We start from the raw sequence: 27,844 nt of genomic DNA on the forward strand, positions 1-27,844 counted from the left end.
AAAAAAAAAAAAAAGACAATTTTATACACGTGTACACATACACACACACATATATATGACAACACTAAAAGCAAATTCATAACCTGTCAAGTCAGTTCCCAAGGAGAGCATCTCCCTGAGCAGAGAGACCTTGAGCCTGTCCTCCTAGACCCCAGCTGAGCAGAGAGGGTGGGTCCTGGCCTGCTGGTCCCCTAGAGGGTTGCAGAAAATTTGTCTGTCTCCAAATCATGCAAAAAACAAAAACAAAAAACAAAATCCAGCCAAACCCACAAAGCAAAAAGAAAACCCCCCAGAAAGGATAAATTTAAAAAAAGATAAGTGAAATGACACCCCTACAAGTGACAGGTAGGGCTAGGTACCTGGAGGACCCTCAGAGACCTTGCGGCCAGTGCTGGGTGAAGGTCTCACACTGCTCTGGCGTCTCCCTCACAGTAGGGTTCAGGGGGGTCATGTAGCCCATCCCCCTGTTCTCACTACCGATGCCGGGACAGAAACGTGGCGCCCTGGGTCAAATGTGCAAAGTCCATTCAGTCAAGAGATAAAAACAGCACACAACTTGGGTGGCATACAGGGCTGGGCCACGGCGGTGGCCTGTGTACAGGTACCAGCTGCCTCCTCTGGTGGCAGCAACATCTGGTGGGGGAATCCAGGCCCCTCCAAGTCCAGGGTCACGGGGGCTGAAGACGTGGGGCCTTGGAGCAGCAGGACAGAGGCACTGGTGGAGCCCTGTGGGCGCGGCAGGAAGCCCTGAGAGTCTGGTTCTTTGGCACTTGGGACCAGCCCCCACGATTCCTCCCAGAACGCCACAGGCCAGAGTGGCAGTAGCTTATGAGTGTGGGCAAGCACTGCCCCAACAGAGGGGGCTTTGGGCTGCTGGAGGGCCCTGCCCCCTATGAGTCCTCTTCTAGGATCTCCTTCACAAAAGCAGCGATGTCTGTCTTCTTGGTTTTGTGCAAGGTGAAGAAAGGATGCTCCTGATCGGGGGCAAAAGAAGGCATGAGCTAGAGGTGCCCTGCGCCTCCCAAACCACATCAGGCCCCTGTGTGCTCCTTCTGCCTGGCAAACTCCTGCTCCTCCTGCCAGGACCTCTCCCTCAGGAAGCCCTCCCTCTTAGAGACAGCACTGATGGCTTCCCCCCAGCCCTCCTACAGCCACCCTCCAGCCACACTGAACTCACTTGTCCCCACACATGCCAGGCCTCTGCCCAAGATGGGCATTCAGCTTGGAATGCCCTCTCCATCCGTGGGTAAATCCTTCTTCATCCTTCCAGGCCCAGTTCAAATGTCACCTCCTCTACGAAGCATTCCCTGATGCCTTCGAATAAAACAGTCCAGCTGCCTTCCCCACCCCCATCCCTCTGCTCCCTCTGTCACAGCACTGCCTATGTGCCCCTCCACAGAGCCTGGCGTGGAAGGAGGAGGGAGCACGGGAGTGAATGCAGGGGCAGGCCAGGGCAGCTGCCCACCCCTGCGCAGAGGGATGCAGCCCTCTCCCCAGGGAGCCAGCCTGGGGCTACTCCCACCCACTTACCATCAACTCCAGGTAGCTCATGCGCTCTGCAGGGTTCTTCCTCAGGCTAGGAGAGAAGAGGGCAGGCTGGGGCCCAGCTGGCACAGAGGAGGCGAGTCTAGCCTCTCCAGGCCAGTCAAGCCAGGTGGGCTCACCCCTGACGGGCAGTGAGGGCACCCATGTGCTCCTGGGGCTCAGGGAAGAAGCGGGATTGTTCTGGAGAGCTACCGAGGGCAGAGTGGGGTCCATGGGTGCACGTTAGAGACTTGGACCACGTGTTTGGCCTCTCGGGGTGTTAGCTTTCTTGTCTCTATAGCAATCTAGGAAATGTCCAATGAATCTAATATTGAAATGACATTAAAATGTCCTTAACCAGAAGGCCTAGGAGAGTGGAGGCCCTCATTCAGAGAAGTCAGGGAGACTGATGAATGTTTGCAAGGCCCATGTTTTCAGTCTTTTATTTTCTAATAAAAGAAATAAAGGCTCTAAGCTTTCCTCTGAGTATCTCTTTACACACAACACACAGATGTTGACATGTTCTTTTCTCACTGTCTTTCACTTCTAAAGAGCTTAGAATTTTGTTCTTGAAATCTCTTTCATAACCCAAGAGTCAGAAAAATTTACTTTGAATTTCCATGTTGCCGTTTCCTCTTTAGTTAGGGACTTATTTTATTTAATTATGGGCAGAGAGCACGGCCTATATGCCTTTGCCTTTTTCCTGTTTCCCTATATCCTTTGTAACTTCAGACACAATTTTATAAGGTTCCCATGGGCATTCTTTAACTTGGTACAAAGTTCCAAACATCAATAAAAGTAACTTTCTTTATGCTATTCAAATCCTCTAAAAGCTTTTTGTTTTCTTTTTTGGTCTACCTGGGTCCGTCCGCTTTCAGGACTATATTAAAATCTCCCCGAGAACCACAGTTGGCCAGCTTTTCCTTGTGCTCTATTTCTGCCTTACATATTTTGATGCTATATTCTTTGGGGGAAAAGACAACTGGGCCTGGGGAGAAGCTGCAATCTGGCCAGGGCAGGGCTGGAGACTCACCACTGTGCAGTGAAGTCCACAAACTCGGGAGAGAAATGGTCAGCTGGGAGCTGGGGGGACGGCTCCTCCACCACCTGCTTCAGCTGCTGGAATGGGGTCCCCCAGGACCCATAAGGAAACCGTAGAATAGCCATCTCGATCTGCAGTGAGGACAGGGGCGCTGGGTCAGATGCACCCACACTCCTCACCCAGAAGCAGGGTAGTCTTGGCATGTGGCGCTGGACCGAGAGGCAGGCCGAGGGCTGACACGTGACATCAGGGTAGAGGTGAACACAAGGAGGATACAGTAGTTGGCTGCTCGGACCATGCCAGCAAAAATTACAGCTCATGGAGCAGATCCTGTTCTTAGTTGTGACTAGTCTGACCATCCTTGGGTTCTCAGACAATCTGAGTTCAGAAGATCTTACATAAAAACCCAGAGTCCAGCAAACCTGGAAGAATGAGAGGAGCTGACAGCCCTGAGTCACCTTTCCACACAGGAGCTGTTGGCAAAGGCCCTTGGACAGGCAACAGCCTGCTGTTCACCAGAAGCCACACCCCTCCCGACTGTCTCCACCTGCCGCAGCCTCTGCTGCCCCTGACTCAGGCAGCTATCCTTACTGCAGACGAGGCAAGGGGCAACGTCAGACCGCCAGGCCCAGATTTGATGGGCTCCTTCTCTCTGCAACAACCTGCTCCAGGCCCCATCAGGAACTGAGGTTTGCAGCCCTCCTCCTCCACAGCTCCGCACCACCCAACCACTGATGCCCTGTAAGGCCCATTTTCAATGCCGCCTCCTCCAGGAAGCCTTCTCCTCTCTGCCCCCATCACTGTCTACCCCTGACCCCCTGCATATGTGGCCACCGTGGCCTTGTCAATACTACTGGACCTGGACCCAGACCTCCCTGCACACGACATTGGGGCCATCTAGGCTCTACACGTGTGCCAGGCACCTAGCCCAAGGCCTCGCCTGCAGTGGGCAGAAACACCTGGCTAGCTTATGACAGACTCTGAGCTCTGATTCTGACTGCTAAAATAAAATAAAAAAATCAAGTCAGCCCAGGCCCCGCCTTCAAATAGCAGATTTCTTGATGACAGGGCATAATAGCCATAATGAACAGAAGAGACCTCAAGTCAAACTAACACTTCGTGCTGGCAACCAGCACAAAACACATCACTAATTATTGTGCTAACAAGAGCCTTCCCATAAGGCTAAAGGCACCTTCCCAGCCAGGACACAAACACCCCGCAGACGGAGGGCACGCGCAGCATGACAGGTGTGTGTGTGTGTGTGTGTGTGTGTGTCACCACGATAGATGCAGGCTGCGCTTCCCTGGAACGTTCACGGATTCCAGCCAGGATGAGGGAGGGCCCTGCACGGGCTCTGCAGAAGGACCCAGAGGCTGACCAGAGCTTATAATTAGAAAAATGAAAATGTGTCCAAGACCTTGACCTGGTAATCCCTTTCCTGGTCATTTTTTCTAAAGAGCTCAGAAAACTGGAAAACAACAAAAATGCCTTGGGACACAGAGGGGCCTGGGCCAGTGTTATTGGTGACGGTGAATATTAAGAAGCAGCCTTCGCGTCCAGTGCCAAGGACCAGCCTGTCCCAGGGTGGCCGAGACCCCAGGGCAACTGGGAGGCGTGCCCTGTGACCGCGGACAACTGTTCCCATGGTCCACACTTCGTCAACACATTACGGCCGAGAGCCTTCAGTGTTTATTCTGGTAAGTGTTCCACGGCGAGGGTCAGGTGCCCAGAGAGCTAGCCAGGGTGGGCTCAGCGACGACAGCGGGGAGGCCGCCCAGAGGAGCGAGCCCCGTGCGCATGGTTTTATCAGTCCCTCCCCCAGGCTGGTCAGGGATTTCAAGTCGAAACAAAAAAACAGAAACAAGTAAAATGTCCCAAATTAGGAAACTGGCTGAGTGGATAGTGGCAGATAGTTGTAAATGCTTTGGAAGAGATGGCTGCAGGGATTTATAACAATCCAGAGAAATAGGAATGATGTGAAGCTAAGTGAAAAACGCAAAATATATATGTGTGTGTGTGTATACATGCACACACACATAGATATATATTTTTAAATTTACAAAAAGGCAAAATGCCTGGAAGGAAATGTACAATGTTGGCAGGAGACACTGGGGAGGAGCTGTGTGTATGGAGTAGAACCATGATTTTTTCCCGTTTACTTTCCTCTGTATTTTTATGTTGTGTCTCTACTCCTTTGTAGCTACCACAGCTACACTCCCAGTAGCCACTGCGGCTTCTCCTCCCCGTGTGTGCTTGCTAGTGCCCCTTCCAGAGAGTTGATTTCCCCTTGAACTGTGTGGGCTCGTGACATGCTTTGACACACACAATGAGGCAGAGGGGCACTGCCACCCTGCCCAGCACTTCCCTGTGGAAGCCGGTTGCCACACAAGGCTCTGGCCACACCTCACCTCCATGCTACGAGGACACTCAGCAAGCACACCTGCCCTAAGGAACCCAGTGCCAGCCACATGTTTATAAAGCCTTCTTGAACCTTCCAGCCCAGCGCAGCCCCGACACAGCCAGATCCCTGTCGAGTGGAAGACCCACCCAGCTGCGTCCAGCCAGACTGAAAACATGTAAGAAATAACAAATCCCCTGGCCCGGTGGCTCAGTTGGTTGGAGCATTTTCCCATGGATCAACAGGTCGTGGGTTCGATTCCTGATCAGGGCACACACCTTGGTTATAGGTTCGTTCAATCCCCAGTCAGGGTATGTATGCGAGGAAACCAGTCAATGTTTCTCTCTCACACCAGTGTTTCTCTTTCTCTCTCTCCCTTCCCCTCTCTCTTAAAAAAAAGAATTTTTTTTAAAGAAATAACAAACGTTGTTGGTTTGAGTCACTAGGTTTGTTACGCAGTATTTGGTTAACTGAAACATGCACCTAGCACACACTTTTCTAAGTTCCCCCAGAGACATCAGGTCAGTAGAATGTGGTTGGTCCCCAATAACGATGCTGGAGAGAGAGCTGGAAGGGAAGGAAGGACAAGGGAAGGAGAGGAGCAGGGGTGAGTGTATGTGTGACACGGTCATGAGTGGGGTCTCTAACATCTAACCAGTTGTGTAGCCTGTAAATACAGAAAGAAATTGGTCTTATCTTTTTAACTGGGGAGTTGGAAAACTTTCATCTGCAGGTATAGTATCCACCTTTGGACTGTGAATATTCCTCTCCACTTCAAAAAGAAGTTTAACTGTAGTGTTAAGGGAAATTGCCGCTATCACCGGTGGGTTCCTCCATTTTGAATCTGACAAAATGATTTTGACTTTGATTCTTTCCCAGTCATTGTAAATAGACACAGCTTGTAAAGTTCCAGTCATACGGTGATGATGAGGGTTCTGATAATAACTGCAGGCTCGGTAACACCTAAAACATCTCCGTGGACCCCGAACGCCCCCCCAACGCTTCCCTAGCCTCCCCTCGGATCTGGCCCCCAGGCTCCCCCTTGGCATGCGCCGTGGACCTCTGCCCCCAGATCCCTGAAGGCCCCTCCCTCCCTCCACCAGAAGCTCTGCTAATGCTGCCCACAGCCACTCCCCACCCCGCTGAGCTCTTCTCCATACCCCCTTGCACCACCTATTTTGCTGATTGATTTTGATTATTGATGACACTCTGTCTCCAACACTGGGAGGCAAGAGGGACTGAGGCAGGGTTGGGGCTGGCACTCCCTGCAAATGTCAACAAATCCACATCCCGTTAGTTCATGGTTCGGATGGGGTATGGGGGGCAACGACCACTCAGGCCAGTAAGTACACTGGACCAGCCCGTGCGTGCTGGGGCCACCGTGACAGCGACGCTTCCCTCGGTCCCCAGGCCTCACGCACAACTGAGTGCTCCCTGGCGGTGCCCCAGGCCTTTTCCGGTCCCTCCAGCCCAGGCTCCACGTGGTGCCAAAGCAGGCTTCCCACAGGTAAGTAACTAAACCTGACGTACCTCTGAGCAGGGCCAGGGCTCTGCTGCTCAGTTCTTAGAAAGGGAGAGTCACATGGGCCCGGCCTTGGCCCTAGACCACAGAGGCAGCCACTCCAGCTCAGCCAAGGGCTGGGCCCCTGCCCCACTGCACCCAGGCCCATCCTGCTGGACTCATGGAAATGCCCAGGACCCCATAGGCAACAGACTTCTTGCTGTGAAAAATAAGTTTTTAAGACTTTTGCCATTTTGCTTTTTAAAATTATTTGTGTACCAGGAGCTCCCTTCATGTGGGACTGGCTGTGACTTCTCAACAAGCATCGACAGCTGAGAAGAAAGCCCAACAGACAAGTGAGTACAAGGAGTCCAGAAGCCTTGCGAAGGGTGCCCCTCGCCACTTGGGAAGGGCTTCGTGCCACCTGCAGACATGACCTTCAATGCACCATAATTTTGGATGGCACATTTTCTTCTCAGATTGCGAAGCCAATGCTATTTTCTAGGGTCTAAACTATTTGATGTGCCCTCCAAAAGCTCCCAGACAGGCACGGCCCCTGCCTGGTCCCACCCAACCAGCCAGGGCTGGCCCCAGCCCTGAGCAGTACCATGGTGATGCCGAGGCTCCAGACATCAGACTTCACGTTGTAGCCCTTCTGGTTCAGCTCTGGGTTGATTCTCTCGGGCTGGAAGAGGGACCAGTGCAGCATAAACACCTACTCATGGGGAGGGGACGGAACAGGGGTGACCCAGGTCCCCAAGCTCATCCTAGCCCACCTCGCCATGGAACAGAGGAGAAAACTGAGGCCAGTGAGGGTCAGGGTCTCATGGTAAAGGCCCAAACCTTGCCTCAAAGGACCCCCCCAACCCAGGGTTGGGAAAAGCACCATCAGGACCCTGGGGGTGGTGAGGTCCTGCACAGACCCTAGGCATTGCTGCTGCCCATGGGTACCCATAAAACCGGTCATCCACGTGGGCACTTCAGGGCACAGTTAGCACCAGGGGTGAGAGGGGCTGCCTGGGCAGGCTGGGCTGCAGACTACCGCCTCTGGGGCAGGGAAGGCGATGTCCGGGGACGGCCCTGTCCCCGATGGACAGTTATCTCCCAGGCACATTCTCTTCTGACCCGCAGCCAGGGCCCCAGACAGAGCAGTGCAGGACCACTCACAGCCATGTAGGGCTTGCAGCCAGCATCCATCGTCTTGGCCACAGAATCCACCAAGTAGCCGCTGATCCCGAAGTCACACATCTTCACATGCCCCTCTTTGTTGATGAGGACGTTAGATGGCTTCACGTCTGCCAGGGACAGAACAGGCCTCTGCAGCTCCCAAGGCCTGGCTGGAGGGCAGCGGGCCCCTCCTGCACCCTAGCTGCCGCGCGGGCAGGCGCCGCAGGGCCCGGGCAGCGGGCAAGGGACTGAGACTGCAAGGGGCGCTGCCCAAGCCCAAGTTCACACCAGTGGGAACAACGCGACAAGGGTGTGCTGCAGCCACGGGTGAGGAAGGCAGCCGGGGCTCTGCTGCTGCACCCGGGACAGCGTCTTGGCGCTGGTCACCCGCACCGTGGACACGAGGTCCAGAGGAGCAGACTCCTGGCACAGGCAGGGTCATGACCTCCCCTTCCTGGAATAACATCTAGCTCCAGAGTCTTCCCACACTGGGCTGTGGGGTTCACCTCCAGCCCAGAAACAACCCAAGTGCCCTGGCCACAGGAAGCAGAGGGCAGCAGCCCGCAGCACGGGAGGCAGGTCTGCAGGAGACCCCGGAGCCGGCCAGGACTTGAGAGTGATGCTGAGCAGGCTGCACAGCAGGGACTCTTCCAGCAAACACATGACACACACAGCCCACGTGCGCTCTATGGGGATGTGCACAGCACAGAGACGCACGGAGCAGGACCAGGCCGGCCCCGTGCTGAGCTGACAAGAGCGGTGAGCAGTGGGAAGGCCCCCCAGGGCCAGAGGGGCTCAGTGTAACTAATGTCGTAAAGAGCAGCACATCGGGTCAGGAGGAGCACTGAGAGCGACGCCCAGGAGGAAACTGCAACATGCACAGCCTGGCGGGTCTCAGAACAGTCGGCCAAGTGAGAGGCTGGGCAGAGGGCACATGCATGGGAGCCCCTCTGCATGAAGTTCAAGAACAAAAAACACCAATCTACTGTGGAAAAAAAGAGGAGGAGCATGGGGGGCGTGGGCGCAGGGACCACCTGGCAAGGACTGAGAGACCTCCCCAAGGTGGAAGGGAGGGTGGAAACAGACTTCATCTTGCCAGAGGTTGGGGGTTACATGGTTGCAAACTCTGAACAGATTCATCGAACAGTAAGCACAGATCTGCGCGTTTCAATAGATGCAAAGAAAACGTCCAGACAAAAGCAGTCAGGCTTCCCAGGAAAATGTCCCTCTAGTACATACTCTGAGTACCAGCAAACCTAAGAGGAGATGGCTTGCGGGAGGGACTGGTCCTGGGGTGGGGTTCAAGGAAAACTGCTTGGAGAGGGGGAGAGTGGCCTAGGCTGAGAAGAGGCTCAACGCCTGACCCCAGCAGACACATCCCTACCTGTCACCTCTCTGAGCCTTAGCCGGCTCACTTGGGAAAGGGAGAAAGGTGCACCCACCCCATGCAGGTAGGCCGCCTGGGGGCCGCACCCGGAGGGCCAGGCAGGCACTGACCTCTGTGGATCACGGACAGCTTGCTGTGCAGGTGCTCCAGCGCCCTCACGACCTGACATGCAGGACAGAGACACAGAACTGATGTCACTTCTGGTCGCATCCCCAATGACAGAGCAGTAAGGGCCCCCATCCATGTTCAGGTGTCTCCCACTCCCACCTACACCCAGCCCCTCATTAGCCCAAGCTGCAGCCTGCATTCCAGCCTTTGCCCCCGAGACCTGGCAACCTTAGCATAGACACACCTAGCTTCCTGTTTTCCTCCCACCCACCCAAGTGGGCCAGGGTATCGGGTCCAAGCATTTACCAAGGCAATGATGTACTGGAAACCCCAGCAGAATCCTGGGCTTGTGACCCACCCCTCCCAGGGGGCCACTGCCCCCCCCGCCCCCCAGGTTCTTAGGTAAAACCTAGCCCTTCTACGGCCTCCCTGGCTCCTCTCCCTCCCTCAGCAGAGCGAGTGGACTATGTGCTAGAGCTGGTTTCCCCCAGGAAAACAGAATGGGTGAGCCTGGGCAATTACCCCAAAGATTCCACCTCAATACCCAATGCAGCCAGAATTAAAAACCAGGGGCACCCATTTCCTTTTTGCTCTGGCTGCTGGGATGCTCAAGCTCAATGTGGCTACCTTCCTCTAGCAATGTTCAACCTCAAAAGGCAAACTTTTGGATGCTAACCTCTCCCTCAGCTGAGCTTATACATCTTTGAGCTACTTCAGGATGAGACCGTTGTAAAAACTAAGCCATTTTTTAACTGGTCTAGGAAGCTTGGGAGTTGCACACAAAGGCCTAGAGACCCAAGAGCTGCCAAATCTGTGTGGCTCTGGGAACACTAGGATCCAGGGTCTCCTCAGCAGAAAGGCTCTGGTACAGGGTTATGGAGTTGGGCCCCCGAGGGGCAGTCACACAGGTTCAGAGCTACACTGGGGCCCAACTCTGCCCCAAATACCACCATCAGACAGGGCTCTGGGCCTGCTGGGCCCTCTGGCTCTGCACCTGGAACTCCCAACACCACCCAGGCGAGAGGCCACTTACAGACACAGCAATCTTCCCCAGAATGTCTTCTGGAATCGTCATGTTCTTATCAAGCACCTTACGGTAGAACTTGTCCAGGGATGTGTCCATGAGTTCCATGCAGATCCACACATCGCCCTGTGGGTGCATGCCCGGAGGTCAGCTCAGGCCCACCCTGGGCAGCACCTGTGCCTGGACAGCCTGCCCTGGGCTGGCGCCAGCCAGGCCTCTGGCAGACACACCTGCCTATCCCTCAGCCCTGAGATTTACTGAGCTACCAGCTCCTCCCATCCTGCCTCCCCAAAATCTCTTGACCCGCCCACTCCTACACCTCCCAGCCTTGCCTGCACTGCTCGGGGCCACACACCAGCTTCCCCCAGCTCTGCCACCTCTGGCCTCCTGATTTCATGGTAATTTCCAAGGAGAAGTGACTAAAACACACACCTGCCTGTGTCCCTCCAACAGGAACCTCCAGGATCTGGCTGCAGCTCAGTTCCACGAGCCCATCCTACAGAGCCCTCCTGCTTCAGCCCCGGTGGCCCCCAACACACATGGCTCATCCCAGCTCTGGTCCTGGCAGATGTTCCCTCCCTCCTCCTCCCCCGGGTCCCCCAGCATATCCCTGCACATCCTTCAGGACAGCCTTCTTGGGCAGGCGGCAAGGTCTGGGTGTGTGTCTGTCTCCTCAGTGGCAAGGGGACGAACAGCCTGAACCTAGCACACAGCGGGTGCCCACTGTGGATGACAAGGCATTGACCCACCCAGCAAGCCCAGGGACCCATAGGTGCTCAAAGAGTGAGGCTGGGCAGGGAGAGCCCTGACCTTGCCCTTGAACTCCAGGGAGTAAATGACCATCGCAAACCAAGCCCATTTGACGTGGGCCCTGGTCTCTGTTCACACTCCACACCAGCCTTTTGCACCGTCCAGCAGGAACCTGTCCTTCCAGCCCCACCAGCTGCATTTCCTGGGCTTCCCCAGTTCCTCCCGCACCCACAGACCCAGAATCAGGCCTCCACACACCTCCACAGCTGCCCCTGCTCAGCGTCCCCCGCTCCTGGCCAGGAGCTGATAAGGAGGTGGTCATACAACTTTGTGGCACACTCACTGAGTGCCAGGCCCTGGGCCACGACATTTTATCTTCATGACAACCGTGTGACGGGTGTAGAATGACTGATCTTGTTTAATAAACAAGGGAACTGAGGCAGGAAGCAAAGAAGCCAGGCAGTCTGGCTCCTGGGCCTGAGTTCTCAAGAGCCCTGCTCTGCTGCCTCCCGGGTAAGCAGGGCCTGGGTTTCAGTCCTGGGCCCAGGACGCGACACTCAGGGACACTCAGCAAGTGTCTGCTGGGGGCCCAGAATGGCCAAAAGTCAGCTGCAGGCTCGGGGGAGAGGCAGGTGTGCAGGCAGAAGGCGAGGGCAGGGTGGTCTGAGCTCCCAGCCCCTAGCCCAGCAACCACCCCGCACCCTCCCGCCCGGGCCGCACCTCTCTGAAGAGGGCCCCATAGAAAGTGACAGTGTAGAAGCAGTCAACCGTGCGCATGTTCACATCCAAGTCCATGAGCAGGCGCTTCTGTTCCTGTGAGTTCACGGTGGCCCGGATCCGCTGCAGGCGAGAGGGCCAGAGTGAAGGGGCCATGCAGCAGGAGTGAGAACCCCACCTTCCCTCACATGAGGGCTGGGCAGGCTCAGCCCCACACCTCCACCGGGCAGCCTCCCGGACATCCCGCAGCCCAGTACCCCCTGGCAAGGTAGGACCCTGCTTACCTTAACAGCCATGATTGTGCCGCTCTGAGCATGCCGTACTTTCTCTACCACCCCATAGGCTCCCCGCCCCAGCTCCGAGATGGTCAGCAGGTCATCAGCTTCTACCTCAAAGTTCTTGGAGGACAGAAAAGAAAGACGGTGGGTGGCCAAAAGTCAGGAGCTGGCCCTCACCTCATTCAGTGGAGACAGCAGGGGCAGCGAAAGAGAAGACAGCCAGTCAGTCAGACCTGGGCTCAAATCCTGCACCAATCACTTCCTGCTGTGTGACCTGGGTCAAGTCACTTAACCTCTCTGAACATCTATAAAACAGGCACAGCACCAATATCCAAGGGCTGCTACAAGGTGTAAATAAGTCAGCCTGTGAAATGCCCCCAGTGGGAACAGGGAGCTTAAGAGATCCCCTTTCCCACCTGTCCCCCTCCCCACTCAGGTGGGGAAACTGAATCATTCATTCAACCAGTGTCCACTGAGCACCTACTGTGTGTGAGTCTGTTTTAGGCACTGGAGACCTAGAACAGAACGAAGGTCTTGCCCTCACAGTAAGCAGCATGGCCCTGGGCCACCTACTCTCTGCCTCGCCCTTGTGTTGGAGGAGACAAAAAAGTAAATAAATAAAATAAACAAGTAGATGACCTGGGCCTCAGACAGTGACAAGTGTCAGGGAGGAAAACTAAGCCTGAGAGATGCTGTCCGCCGAGGAGAGGCCTCCAGACTGAGAAGTCTGCCCGGAGCCCCTCGGCGTGTCGGGTGGGTGAGGGACAGTCCCTGAGCCAGGGTCCTCAGTCTCCGCTGCCCAAGCCATCAGAGCCACGCGTGCAATGCAGGTTCCCAGGAGCGGCCTCAACGGCAGGGCCAGGAGTCTGTATGTTCCACGCGCTGTTCCCACAGTGATGTGGGGCAAACTCTCAGGTCAGGAAACTCACCAGCCTCAGTGAGGCAGGCCACTGTCCACATTCCAGAGGGAAGGTCAGAGAGTGGAAGGCCCAGGGCCCAGGGAGCGAAGCCCCTCTCCAAAGCCCAGCTGTCTGATACCTCCCAGTGGCCCTGTAGGGTCAGCTCAGGGCCCATGTCAGATGAAAATTCACAAAGGCCCCCCAGGCTGCAGCCTGCACCTACCCTGTCTCCAATGGTAATGAAGGCCCGGGAGTCAAGGTTCCTGGGGGGACTGTGGGGAGAAAACAGACCCCGTGAGCCTCTGAGAGAACCACAGCCTTCCCCTGAGAGGAGCAAATGGCGTGGCACTAGGACCAGGGGCACGCCCTGTCCCCAGGAGGTGGCGCTCACTCCAGGCACCTCATCTCTGTCACTGAGTCACTGAGCATCTGCTGCGCCAGGCCCAGGGGCCTCCCCTTCCCACCTCTGGGACAGGGAGAAGCGGCCCAGCCCTGACCCCAGGTGCCTGACAGCCGCCACGGCCGGCCGCCCTGACCCAACCGGCCCGCAGGAGGCTCAGCCTGGGCACACTCCCCATGGCTTGCTCTCGCGCCCTGGGCGCCCTCCAGGAAACCTCTGCAGGCTGAGCCAGAGGAGAAGCTGAGGCAGACTCACGTGGGGCTGGGCATGGGGGGCTTGGACACACAGGATATACGTAAATCCTTCTTCCTCCTGGGTTTTCCTAAAAGGGAGAGACAGCGAGGCATCTGTGAGACAGTGAGTTCCAGGAAGGCCCCCCAATCTGGGGCGCTTTGTCCCGGTGGCCCCTAGCAAGCTAAAGCAGACGCCCTCCCTGCTGTGGTGCGGGCCGTGTGGGCTGTTCAGTTCCCAGCTCCGCAGCCCACCCCTTCTCTGAGCTTTAGCATGCAGACGCCCAGCCCAGGGGTGGCTGGGAGGCTGGGAGCAGACACAGGCTGGGGAGCCCCTGGCCGGAGCCCAGGGCTCACTGCTCTCCCAGCTGCAGTTCTTGCCTCTGCCGCCCCGTCCAAGAAACAGCCCAGAAGCCCACTCCCCTCATCAGGGTGCGGGAGTGGCGGGGAGGGGAGCCCGAGTCCCAAGGCAACACCTCTCTCCCCTGCACCCTGAAGACGGGGGAGGGGCTTGGCCTCTCAGAGCCCCCTTGCGGCTGAGCTCCACGCTTCTCATACCAGCTGAGTGGGGTACACAGAGCAAGAAGACTCAGCATTCTGGAGCACTGGCCATGGCTGGGGCGGACTCAGCAGAGGGCGCTTTCATCAGGGCACCCTCTGAAGAAGGTGCAGGGTCACATCAAGGTGGGAAAGCAAGGCTCGCAGATGTCAGGGAGCCCCTTGGTGAGGAATGAGGTGGGCTCTAGTTCGCGGCCCTGCTGCCAGGCACCCAGATTAGGGACTCCGTTTTCCAGAGAAGGGAAGTGACTTGCCCAGGTTACTAAGTGCGTGAGTACCAGAGCTGGGACTCAACCTTGACCCCACCTCCACCCCCGGCCCAAAACCACTCAACAGAAACGGTGATGCTCACGCGCCTGCTCCTGCAAGAGAGTCCTTCCCACCTCCCTGCACAGCCCTGCCGCCTGCGCTGCCCTCCCCGCTCACCCTACACCACCACGGCTGACACACTCTGGCCACCAGGGAGCTGAGAGCCACGTGAGGCTCGCCGCCACCTGCAAGGGGTGGGCACGGAGTGCTGGGTGATCCCAGCCCTGAAGCCACCTCTGCACCAGGTTCCAGCGCGGCTTCTGCCATGCTCCGCGGTGTGGCCTCAGTGCCGCCAGGGGCTACACGCTCAGACCCAGCAGGCAGGCTGCCCAGCACCGCTGCCCAGGGATGAGAGGAGGCTGCTTTGCCACAGGGAAGACACGGCCTGGGCCCAGCTGTCCCCAGAGCTGACGAAGGATGAGGAAACAGGACACGCAGTGGGGTGAGCTCCCAGTGTCTGCATGGGGTTGGGGGGCAGAGCACAGCAGTCTCTCCACGGAAGCCACCTCAGGGACCCCCAGGAGTCAGGCCAGAAGCACGGGCTCTCTCTGCCCCAAGCTCAGACCCCACCTTTGCCCACACAGGCTGGGCGGCCTCAGGCCGCTCTCCACGCCTCTCTGAGCCTCCATGTCCTCCTCCGTGCGACGGGCACAAAAATCGCACCTATTTTGTGGTCACCAAGCGAAGCACCTGGAACAGCCCTCGCACTCATCCCACCTCAGAGCCACAGCCCCTGCCCGGGGCCTGACCCAGAGGGCCCAGGAAACAAGCTTCTACAAACAGTGCCGATAACAGCAGCAGCAGCTGTGGTCACTGGGCGCCCGCCACCCGCCCCCCGGCACAGGGGCACCAGCCGCCTGGTCATGTCCTCACGTGGGAGGCACCTTCACCCCATTTTACAGAAGAGACGATGTGAGTGGTTGTAAGGGGACGCGTTCGTCCACCAAGGACGTCACACGTTTGGCCCCACCGCAGCCCTAGGTGAGGAGGCCTTAGCCTCACTTTATTTGGGGAAACGGAGGCTCAAAGGTGAAGTCACTGCACAATGGGTCAGGGGTCTGGCTGGGGAGCACTCCTGGATTTGCTGACTCTGAGACCCCAGTGGACCAGGCCAGGGGCTCACAGCACCCTGCTACAGGGAGCTTCACCCGAGGGACAGGCCTATCACACCGACAGGAAGCATGGGGGCACCTCCTGCTGACCCCAGGTTTCCCTGGGCCCAGCACAGTCCACACAGCAAGAGAAAGAGAGAGAAAGGCAAGGCATAAACAGGGCCATTCATCCCCAAAGCCACTTCTGTGCTGCCCCTGGGTCTGACGAGGTCACTGCTGACCTCCCTCTGGGACAGGCACAGGGGCCTGGGTGGCAGGCTGCTGGAGGTCGCTGCAGGCCAGTGTCGCCAACACTGTGTGTGCCAAGGAAGCCCAGCTCTGCACCCTGCTGGGACCCAGTGTGGTGTCCTCCTCTCCGCACCTCAGGCCCCACACTGCAGAAGAGGACCTCGGAGAAATGCCCAACCACCTGCCAAGATAAAGCCTCATCTGCGAGGCACTTGGCACAGGGCTTGGCACACAGTAGGTGGTCCTATAAGGGACCAGAAATTATCACCACGGTTATCACTGGCCTCTCCACAGAGGCGAAAACTTTCCTCCTAAGTAATGAGAATTATGGGTACCTTTCATTCTTGGCTTCACGCTTTTTGTAACTAGAAAGTAGAGCACTTTATGGTAAAAGTTACTGAGCACTCAGGGCTCTGCCGGGGCTCACGGCCGCTCCTCCCGCACCGCGCGTCTGCTCTGGCCCGTCTGTGCCTCCTCTGGCTCCAGCCTGCACACCCACCGCCTGCTCTGGGACTTAAGACTGTTGTAAGCTGTGCTCCGCCCCCCAAGCCTCGGCTTCCCTGTCTGTCAAGGGAGCTTCCACACCTGTGGCCAGCCCAGCTGAGTAAGGACCACGGGAGGAGGCACAGGTGCTCAGGGAAGGTGGGCTCCCACCTGGGAGGGGAGGGAGGCGCAGGGGCTGCTGCAGGCACAGGTGCTGGGCGGGTGGGAGGAGCACGGTGGTCCTGGCCTTCTTGCCCTTCTGCCCATCAGGGTCACCAGCCTGCATCTGGAATGACATGGTCTCCCTGAGGCAGCCATGCCAGCTGTGGGAAGGAGTGGGTCAGGCTGCCACTGAGACAGCCCAGAAACCGGCCACAGGCCACCGGCCGTTGCCACTGTTCGCCACAGACATCAGCAGCCCCGGGCTGCCCAGGGCTGAGGCTACGGCGGCAACCATCACCACAACAAACAGGGTTTCGCAGCTCACCACCACAAACCACAGCAAACCTGCCAGCCTTGGCTTGCAGGGTCCCCAGCTCAGGCGGGGACGGTTCCAGGTGTCTCTGTGTCCTGGGCCTGCACGGGCCTCCCAGCAGTGGCACAGGCAGTACACAGACAGGAGAGGTGCCCTGGGCTCGGATACGACTCCCAGAACTTCCTCAACCCTGCCTCCATCCCTTCCTACTCACCATTCCTTGAACAAGCCACCTTCTTTCCCACCTCAGGACCTTTGCACATTCTGCTCCCTCTGCCTGGAATGCTCTTCCCTACAACTCCGTCCTAGCTGGTATATGATCCTCACCTTTCACCTACCCAGGGAGGCTCTCCCGATTGCTCCAACTACGCCCCCTTGTTACTGGCTGTCCTAGTGCCCAACTGGCTTCTCTCTTGTCACTTTTCACAAGTCACCATTCTGTAGTTACTGAGAGGCAGCTAGCAAAATGCACTGACGCTGGAGCCAGGCAGCCTGAGCTCAAATCGCATCTCAGCCACTTCCTGGCTGTGTGCCCTCTGGCCAGTGAGCAAAGTGACTTAACCTCTCTGGGCTACGTGGCCTCAACTGTGCAATGGGGAGAGTGGACCCACTTCCCAGGATTATCAGGTGTGTCCAAGGAGGTCATAAGCACCACGCCTCAGCAGTGCCTGACAGGTGGGAGGTTAGATGGAGCCACGTGGAAACCCACTGTACCAAAGATAACAATAGTCCCGCAGCCCCAGGCGGCCACTCTCTTAATACTCTCAGCAGCCCCACGAGGGAAGTGTTTTCTTGTGTCTGTTGCACCAAGAGGCTCAGGGTTTACAAAATCAAGAGACTGGCAGAGGAGTGGCAAGGGTCTGGTGGGCGCCTCGGCCGGACAGCGGGGAGAACACTGCAGTGAGGGGAGTCGAGTCCCAGGTACAGCAGAAGCAGGAAGAGGAGAGCAGAATTTTTGAGAGACAGAAGATGCCAGTCCCTTCACTGAGGGGTCCAGGAAAGGCAAAAAGCTGTCTTTTTGTACCTCTGAGATTCCAAACCACATGCAGGGCCAGCTACTGAAATGTAGTAACTTAAATAAAATGACAAGAAAGGAGGACACCCGATTTAAACTCCACGTCCCGGGCTGCTGCAGGTCTGGGACTCAGCGCCCTCCTCCATCTGAAGGCAGCAGCCGGGCTTCCTGGCGCCCCCCTCAGGGGCTCCCAGCTCAGAACTGCCTGGTGCTCGGGGACTGTCCAGTACAGGTGCTGGGCCAGAGGCCCAGGGACTTGTCCAGGGTCACACACTGGGGCAGCAGGACAGTGAGGACTTGAGCACAGGCCACAAGCTGACTGGACCAGTGCCCCTCCCCGGCAGGCCTGTGCGACCTCAGGGAAGTCACTCCCCCCACTCTAGGTCTGTGCACTCGTAAGACTCGGTGATACTCAAGGGGGAAGAGCACAGCCATGGGGCTGGGTGCCCATGAGGGCTAAGTGAGGTTCTGTGTACTACATGCCCAGCACCAAACGGGCTTGGGTCACTGGGCACCCTGGCCCTGGCCCAAGGACCCCCAGTTACTAAGGTGAATCCTCAGACAGCAGGGGGAGCCCCCAGATGGCGAGGTGGGCCTCCAGACTGTAGAGCCCGAGTTCCAGGCTTCCAGAGGCTATGGCTGGAGACAGGTGTCCCCTGTGTGACGCGGAGCCTTCCCAGGGCCTCATGGAAGGGCCCTCCTGGTGCATGGGCTCGTGGGCCAGTGTGAGACCGTCCAGGCCCCCCCAGGCTGCCTGAGAGTACTGAGAGGCCCCGTGCTCCTGACCAGACAAAACAGCAGAAGTGCCTCCCCTTAACAAATGCCATTCTTGCTTTTATTATCATTAGTATCAAGACAAAATCTTACAAAACACGGGGTCGATGGAAGAAACACCTAAAAAGGTATTCTTGGCAGTAAAAACACTAGCACGTGGCTCAGGTACAAATTCAACACTGATCGGCCCCGGGCCTGGCAGGTATCCGTGCCTCTCACCCTCAGCAGCAGCCTGAGAGATGGGTGTTCTATTCCCTTGGGTCGGATGAGGTTCAGAGGGTCACAAAGGGAGTCAGGACATAACTGGGCTTCAAACCAGCCCCTCCCACCTGGAAGTCCCCACAGGCTGACACATCAAGGGTCCAACCACCGTCACAGGACCTGCCCCAGGCACGCTGGGGTGGACAGCAAGCTGCACCAGCAGAAGCAGGGTACGGGATAGGACAGAATGCCAAGTCACAGACAAGCAGAAGGACAAAGAGGGCAGGGAACACTTCCCAACCCTTACCCAGAGCAGTCACGAGCAGGTGTCCTGTCCGAGCCTCAGTCGCCACTGCCCACCCACCCTGACCAAGCGCCCACTTACTGGCCGCACAGCAATGCCCCGGCCCCCTACTTACTTCCGAGTTGTGCCCAAACGCTGCCGCTGACCTCTGAGGCCCACCCACGGGCGAGTGCGGTCCTGGGACAGCTCTTTGCAGCTGGTGCCGTCAGCACAGTGATGCGGACGCACAGTCAGCGCCTCAGCACAGCTGCCCAGGTCACGCACTGCACAATTCGAGCCCAGGAACTTAAGAGTCACTAAAAGCAACAAGTATGGCTGCAAACGCTCACACATGAACTCTGAGCCACTGAATTCTCATAACCGGGCAATTTAGGTTCTAGCGCCACCCCCACAGTGCAGGTGAGGAAGCGAAGGCCACACAGCTCATGCGTGGAAGACAGGCCTGAACCCAGCCGGCTGGCTCTAACCTCTCCCATCACTACATACCAGACCACAGACCACGGTGTGGACACGGGCCCAGGGACCCCGCAGAACAGCGAGCTTAAATATGCCACATGTAACTTAGAGCTCAATTTTAAAAAATAATAAAGAGAGAGCATTTGAGATCTTGCTCCTGGCATATGTTGTCAATTTGGTTCAAATAATCTCTCATAAACGTTCTCTGTAGGTTCAGATGTTTCTTACACTGACACGTGGCACAGTGAGACAGGATTGAGAAGCCCATCCAGGACCACCCTGCGGACCAGGCCCCAGTACTAGGGCACCAGTAAGGGTCCATTGTGCACCCCAGATCCCTGCTCTGCATCAGGTGAGCTCGGGCGAGTCTTCTCTCAGACTTCCAGGCCTCCTGCTTTAAGCAGCAAGCCATGACTTTATTTAAGTTGTTCTTGGAAAATCCTTGAGACAGATGAGGGTTGAGATAATCCAAGGAGTGGAGAAAAAATGGTGCCTGCTTTTAATTTAGGCTTTTTAACTGGATTGCTTACTGAGGGTCTGAACAAAACTCTTTGCTGGTTAAATGAGAGACTGAGTTCTCTTTAGCTCCAAAAGAGAAAGGACACTTGCTTCCCCAACCTGAATAACCAGTGGGGTGACGATAGCTGTTCAGAACCCTGAATCTGGAGGGAGCAGAAGAAATGGGTGCCTCAAAGTGTCTAGAGCAGCAGCGCAAACAATCCCAGAGAAGCTGGAGGGAGACATGGGAAAAGGGCGGGGAACCCTGGAACGGGTGCACCCCAGGAGAGGAGCCCGTGCCTTGGGAAGCATCATGGTTCCAGTGGCGTCAGATAAGTTCTCGCTGGCCCTTGCTTGGGTGTTCTTGGGTGACTGAGAATCTTTGTGGGGTTGCCTGGGGAAAATTTCCTCTAGGGTGTAAAGGTGTCCTATAGAGACACTCACCACATTGGCTTGTGTGGAGATATGCATGTCAGGGCTGGTTTTCTCTAGAAGTTTGTTCAGACTCTGCAGGTCCCAAAATAGACATGGAAAATCATGCCCCGCCCCCCCTCAGGCTGTCGAGCCCCAGGACAGTGGGCCTGCTGTTGATACTAAGATGACCGATGAGGTTGCTTTGATGCTTCTAAATTAATCTCTTGTGTGTACAACTAGAAAAAGCCAGCTATAAAATTAGGCAGAATAAATGAGAAAAAAAAGAACCAAACTATTAGAGACTGTCTCAGAACTTAAAATGGCCCTGACTGGGGTGGTTCAGTTGGTTAAAGCATCATCCTGCTGACTGAAAGGTCGCAGGTTCAATTCCTGGTCAGGGCACACACCTGGGTTGTGGGCCAGGTCCCAGGTGGGGGTGTGCAAGAGGCAACCTTTCTCTCGCATAATGGCATTTCTCTCCCTCTTTCCCTTCTTTCCTCTCTCTCTAAAAATAAATAAAATCTTAAAAAAAGAAACAACCTTAAAATAGCCTTTCCCCTTAAGCTAAGCTATGTAAAAGAATTTACAAAAGAGGAGGGGTGGGAGGAAGAACGTGAGGTAGTTTAGATAAAAGGATCAACATACAAAACCATTTAGGTGTCAATCCAATTCTTGCAGGTATTAAAATGGCTGTCCTGATCTTACAAGGGAGGAGGAAGGCCATTTAGAACTTCACTGTAAAGGACAGATGTAAATTGTAAATGCCTCCAAAAGAGAATTTGGGTCCAGCTGTTCTCTGTGTCTATCTGTGTAAGTCTCCATGGGTATATTGTAAAGGTGAGATGATTTTCTGCCTCCAGATGGTATTATTACAATTAATTAAAAAGCAAGCACTTGTAAGAATTGGGTATCCTAAAATTCTCAGATGGGGAAAGAAACTAATTCAAATGTTTTTCAGGTTCTTATGATCTAAGATTAATCCTTAGTAAATAAAATCTAGCTTAAATTTGTTGGTTTAGCTAAAACAGACATGTCTCTCCTTTGCCTGGATTTCACAAAAATAAGTCCATGTTAATAATTGACTTTGATGTCTACGAAATATGTTTCTGGAGGTTAAGTGACAACAAAAATGAATCGTCGGGGCTATGGGGAACCATGACTTCCTAGCTCCCCATTTTCAATGGTTTACATTCCTTCATGCATTTCAGCTGGAATTAAATTAAATACAGGCGCTTATGAGCTGACGCTATCGGAAGGAGACTTCTGACACTAGTCAAGGTGTGATTAAAGTCACTTCGAGAAAACGCCACATAAGTAACTGCGTCTTTTCATAGCAAGCCCGCAGGACGCAAGGACTTTAAAAACCATTGACTGCCACCTGTTGATTTTGTTTCTGGGAAAAGACATCAAACAAAAGACCCTCTCCAACCTCACTGGGAGGGACCTCTTCAGGCACCTATCCACAAATGGACATCTGCCCCATCTCTGACCCTCGCCTCCACCTACAGCAGACATCAGACTCTTCCAGGAGAGCAGCCACGGACCTCACAGGTAGGCAGCTCTCCCAAGACAGCAACAAGGTCTGCACACCGACGGACGGATATTAAACTTAGAATCCATTTTGTAGCATTGTCTGTACCTGTCTGCTAATGATATTACTTGTCCTTTGGGTTTTATATAGTCGAACTGCTCATGATTATCAAACATGTGTGAATGTTATACGAGATGCCAAATACAGAAAAATGAGACAGAACGCAAAACTCAAATCATTATAATTCACAGGATAGAAATTATCCAAAGTGGTATTGTGTGTGTGTGAGTGTGTGTTTGTTTGCAATGAAGGTCGAAAGACCTGACTGCCTTCCATTTAACTGTTCTTTCCTTTTGGGGAAAATCTGGCCTCAACTCAGATCCTATAGTAACAGCACTGCCCCATCCCCAGTGGTCAACAAGACGAGGTCAATGTTGAGACTTCCTGGGAGTGAGCCTTCTTAGCGCCGTGAGACCACAGACAGTGTCTAACCAAAAGAAAGGCTGGTCATCGGTGCATCCTACAGATTGATTTATGACCAAAAGGGGGCACTGTGGACAAAGAAAAGGGGTTCTATGGAAAGTAACCTCACGGGGTGATTTGATCATAAATATGCATGCCCCAGGCATACAACTTCTTTACTAAAACGCTTACCTTTTCCTTAAGCAGGCCCTGCCCATTGTTTTTGTGCCTCTAGGTGGACACACCCATGAAATGCCCTCTTTGAGACCCTCCTTCTAAACCAGACCACCTTCAAGAGAACAATAATCTTAACTCTGCGACAAAGTTGCCACCTTGCTTCTGCCGCCCTCCTGCGGTCATCCTTTGCCCCTCCTTAACGTCAAAGGCACAAAAGAAGCTGCAAAACTCATGCTCCAGAGCCTTTGAGATCTTGCTCCCTGCCATACGCCATCAGCTTGGCTCAAATAAACTCTTATAAATTTTTCAAAAATAGATATAAATAATATAAAAAGTAAAGAAATGATTGATTTAAAAGTCAGGGAGATACAATTCCAGGGAGTCTTCAGGGGCACAGTAATGTTTGACTTCTTTGAGTATTAGGTACACTGAATTAATTTAATTTTTATTCTTTAAAATATAGAGGTACATTTTATATATTCTTTTGGTGTCTAAGGTATACATACAATTAAAAAATTAATAGAAGGCCCTCCTGATGGGGTGGGGCTAGGCCAGGATGTGTCAGCACAGACATGGCAGGAGGTTGGCACAGAACCACTGGGTACAGGGCCCCAGCTGGGAGAGGATCAGAGAAGCCAGGGTGGCTCCTGGAATGCCAACTCTGTCATGACAGCCCACAGAGAGGCCCTCAGGGCAGGAGGAGGGTGACAGGGACTGGGATGTGGGGGAAGGAAAGCAACCTCAGGATGCCCGGTGAGCCTCTCTGAAATTAGACCCGGACCCAGGCTCGGCGTCCGTGAGCTGCGAGGGCCCTACCAGACTGCCACCGTCTGCTCCTCACGCCCTTTACACGCAGCTTTTTGGGGCTGCCATGGCTGAGCAAGCAGCCTGCCTCATCGTCACCCTACCCAGCTGGGATGCTGCCCTCCAGTGTTCTCCCTCGGGCACCAAATGGTGCCACAGCACCCCCTGAGGTCAGCCTACGGCTGCTGAGCTCCTGCACCCAGCCAGGCCCTGCATGCCTCCAGTCCACCAGCACACTGGCTTTGGGTCTGGACTTTCAGAATCACCATTTTCCAAGGCCTCCTGCTTCCCAGGCGGAGCTCTTTAAGAGTGAGGTCACTCCTCACTCACCCCTCTGTCCCCTCAGCTAGCACTGTGCTGGCACTAATGAAGCTCTACCAACTGAGGGGCTGGCTGAAGAGGCGCCCACCCTCTTGATTCCCCATCCCACACCTCACCGTGATGCTTTGGCAGAGGCAGGCCTGTAGCGCCCAGTCCTCTCTGTTCCCCATGGACCCTCCCCAGGTAGGCCCAAGAGGCAATGGGGGCCCCCAGCTCTAGCTTGGGACCAGTGGGAGAAGAGTTGGGGACATCCTGTCCAGCATCACAGACCCTGCAGCCTGAGAACCCTCATGCCGCAGAGCTTACTAGTCCATAATCAGGAGTCCCGGTCCTGTCTATTCATCCAGCCATGAGCACAGCAATAAGAAAATAATAGATGCCATCCGTTTGACAAACACTATCTCCAATCTTTACCCTCACCCCACAAGGGTCGGGTGTTTCCTTCCACTTTGCAGAAGAGGAGACAGGAGCAGAGGGGGCCTGTGAGGAAGCCGTGGAGCAAATCAGAATGCAAATGCAGGCTCAGGCTCAGACCCACTTCCAGTCTTGCAAGAGTGAAGTGAGTTTGTCTACATCCATCTTTGTGGCTGCCAGCAAGACAGGCATCCCCATTCCCACTCTGCAGGTGAGGAAACCAAGGCCTCTCATCGGAAAGGTGGGTGACGCCCAGGGGACTGGGATCACTGACAGGCCTGCACCATGTCACCCAGCTACAGGGGCAGAGCTGGGACTCAACTGCAGGCAGCCCTCACCTCTCCACACTCCTGTCTTCCCGAGCTCGGGTCAGCCCTGCACGCCTTGGCTCCTCAGCCTCCCAGAGCCCCCAGCAGTGCGCCTGAGCCTGAGGAGCCCCAGGGCCAAGGGCAGTGTACAGCCGCCACCAAATGCTCTGCTCCCTGAGCAAGAGGAAGCAGGGCCCTTGCCTAACAAAGGAAGTTCCGGGGAGGGTCGGGCTCCAGGCCAGGAGGGCCTGCCTGGGGGAAAGGGGTGGACCCGTGGTCCCACCCAGGCGGAGGTCCAAGAAGGGGGCCACGGCCAGTGCCCGGCTCAGGCCCGATGCAGACCTGCGTGGCTGGGGCTCACAGCCTCCTCACCCACCGCCCCCTTCAGGCAGCAGCCAGCAGGAGGGCATGCCCAGCGGGTGAGTCAGCACCTAGTGCCCGCTGACTCACCCACCGGAAGCCTCCCACTGCCCTGGCTTGGTCCCCACACGGGCAACTGAGAACCTTGCTCCCTTCAGGCCCTGGGCCACAGGCTGGCTGATAGTTTCCTGTGCGTCACGCCAGGGGTAGAGGAAGTCCCCAAGGTGCCACCCTCCAGTCCTTCCAACAGCTAGAAAGGAACACGGCAGCGGTGGAGGCAGGGCAGCACCAGGGCCGGCAGGGCATGGGCACAGGCAGTACAGCGCTGGGCCGCCAGGAGCAGCATGAAGCCTGACCCTAACGTGCCCACACGGCTGCACATGGGCAGGGGAGGGGCGTCCCCAAGGACAAATGTAGCTTGAGGGAGCAAACCAGGACCATGCAGACCAAATGTGCCCCTGCCCACTGGCCCCAATGCCAGCTGTTTGTGGATTCTTACCCCAGCCAAAGATGGCATGTGGGTGAGGAGGCCAGGGAGATCCAACAGGGCTGTGGGGCACCTGAGGAAAACTCCGCAGGCCAGTGGCGTGGAGGGTGAAGCGGGCACCACTGCAAGGCAGGAAACGCAGAGGCCAGGCTCCTGTAAGGCCAAGGGCGGCCACACCCCGCTTTGCTCAAACTGCCCTGTGGAGCCAGAGAGGGGCACCACACGGGGGCCCTGGGCCAGGATGGGGGCGGGGGGGCACGGTGAGCACCCAGCTCTGTGGACTTGGTCCAGCACACACCCCTCTGTCTGACCTTGGTGCCATCTGTCAAGCGGGTGGGACTGCCAGCTGTAAAGGGCTGTGTGCAGAAGGCTTCGCCTCTGGCTTAATCTGTCCTCCAGGTTGGGCAGGGGCCGGAGGAGACACTTACTGGACACAGGTGTAAAGGGGTAAGGGGGTGTTCCACCGGCTCAGCTCAGGCACCCAGCACAGACCCAAGCAGAACCCTAGCTCCATCTTCACAGTGGCGTGACCTCAGGCAAGGCACTGAACGTCTCTGGGCCTCAGTTACCTCATCTATAAATGGGGCTGTGAGGAATAAATAAAAGAGCTCATGCCCCGTGGGGGGAAGAAAATAAAAGCTTGATAAGTGGGAGCTTTGGGGATATTTGGTGAGGGGGGGCATCGTGGCTCCCCCACCACATCCTTTCACAAACCCCAAAAAGGTTGATAGGGTCCCCGGGCCTTGAGTGGGCCCTCCATCTAACCCACCCAACAACACTGTTACCTGAACTCATGAACTGGAAAGTCATCCCGGTCCACTCTCTGCAGAGGCGCAGGGAGGGCATCACCAGGACTCAAGTGACACAACAGAGGGTGATCAAGCAGTGTCTCCCCAAAGTGCTTTTCCCTTCACACCCCTGCACCTTTAACTTTTATTTTGATGAGGCCCAGAGCCTGAGCTGGAGAAAACTGTCCAGAATGGAGAAGCTGATGACTTCCTGGTTCCTCAGCTCCACAAGGTCTGTGCAGTGCACCTCCTGAATTACTCACAGTGGTTGGGCAATGGCAGGAATCTGACCTCCCACTTACGTAAAAGTCACTACCCGGCCCACCTCCATCTGGGCTCTGGCTCCCAGCCACCACAGCCCCCGCCAGGATTCTGCATCCCTTCCCACTACCTGGGCCCCTCCAGAGAAAGAGGTAGGGACAACCCCTAAGGACCCACCAAGTGCCAGCTGTCCCCTTCCCCTTCTCCCTCACCCCACTACCTCTGCAGCTGCAGCCTAAGCAGAGGCAAGGCCTTGACCCCACATGGCTGAGCCCTTCCTAGCAAAAAAAAAAAAAAAAAGAGAGAGAAAATGCTACCAACGGTAACAGGACTGCACAGAGCTTCCCCTTCCTAAGCACCCACTATGCGCCAGGCACCATGCTGAGGTCTTCGTCTCATCACTCACTCTCGCTTAAAATTTTTCAGCATTCACTGTCTCACACGATACCCGAGTCCAGAGAAGGTAGGTGCAATGACTCCCATTTCACAGACAAGGAAACAGGCCCGGTGACACTCCTGCTGCTGGAGGGAGGCAGCCCCTGTGTTACAGCCACATCCAGTTTGGAAACGTGTGACACGGCCCAGTCTGCTGAGACAACGGCGTGCCAACAACATCCTTTCCTCTTCCTGCAGAAAACCCCCCTTTCACCCTCCAAGTTTCCTCCTTCCCCACCCCCACTCCCGCCCCCGCATGACAAATCCTGCTGCCACCGCAGCACTGCCACCTCACAAAAATTTCCAGGAAGGCCGGCTCCTTGGAGAAGACAAGAACAAGCCCATTGCACGGTCGGCACCTTGGGCTGGCAGCTGGCCCAGAACCCACAGACAGCGGGGACAAGCTTGGAAGCAATCAACTCTGGAGGCACCCAGTTCCCCAGCTCCCCAGTGCAGAGAGAAGCATGCCAGTCCTGACAAGGAGGAGCCAATGGCGAGGGGCTTGCGCGTTAGGGAGGAGCAGGAAGTCAGGAGAGGTTCCCAGGGGACAGGGATGCAGAACAGGATGCAAGACAGCCAGGGATGGGGCCATGTGGGGCCTACAAGGATGGCGAGGGCTGAGGAAGGGGTGGACTGGAGTTCTGGGATTAAGTACAGCCGAGGCAACCCGCGGGGCGGGGGCACGCAGCGGTTACCGCGAGGTCCCAGCAGGGAGCACCGCTGGGGCCCAAAAGGGGAGTCAGTCAAATCGCTGCCTGGATACAGGCCAGGGACCCAGCGGGGGGAGCGGGGTTGGGTGCAGGATCAGAGTGAATCCCACCTGGATTCAGCTGGGTTCAGCGGGGAGACCAGATTGGGAGAGTTCCTGTCCAGGGTGCAGTTCCGGCCTAAATGAGATCAGAGTCCCTGACTGCACAGGGCTGATCCGATCGCGACCCCAGCCTGAGTCTGGGCCCGGGCGCAGGGCACCACCCGGGCCCGGGGCAGCCTGGGGCAGGACCGCACAGAGTCCGCGGTGGCGGCGGCCCCGGCCGGCCGCTCCTACCTTTGGACTGGCATAAGCCAGCGGGTTGGCTGGAGGCGGGAGGTTCCATGGTGCGGGCAGGCCCGGGGCGGCGGCGGCGCGGGCTAATCTAGAGGGCGGCGGGCTCGATCCAGGCGGAGCAGGCACATGGCTGCAGTCGGGAGGCCCGGGTGCGGCCGCGGAACAGAGGCTGAGCGGAGCCGGCAGCGGCAAGGACGTG

The 27,844-nt window shown here is 56.1% G+C and overlaps 1 protein-coding gene across 1 annotated transcript; it reads right to left on the reverse strand.

Moving 5' to 3' along the window:
• On the reverse strand, positions 1-27,844 carry MAP2K3 (mitogen-activated protein kinase kinase 3). Its single transcript, XM_090257613.1, has 12 exons — positions 27,646-27,844; positions 13,451-13,517; positions 13,019-13,067; positions 11,903-12,016; positions 11,622-11,741; positions 10,161-10,277; positions 9,130-9,181; positions 7,633-7,760; positions 7,073-7,150; positions 2,558-2,697; positions 1,531-1,576; positions 1-974 (listed from the first exon to the last, which is right to left on the reverse strand). Exons 1-12 carry the CDS (start codon positions 27,692-27,694, stop codon positions 891-893), a joined length of 1,044 nt encoding a protein of 347 aa, XP_090113739.1. The 5' UTR covers positions 27,695-27,844; the 3' UTR covers positions 1-890.

The sequence above is a fragment of the Furipterus horrens genome, unplaced genomic scaffold, assembly GCF_987537825.1.
Source record: "Furipterus horrens unplaced genomic scaffold, mFurHor1.1.pri manual_scaffold_11, whole genome shotgun sequence".
Lineage (NCBI taxonomy): Eukaryota > Metazoa > Chordata > Mammalia > Chiroptera > Furipteridae > Furipterus > Furipterus horrens.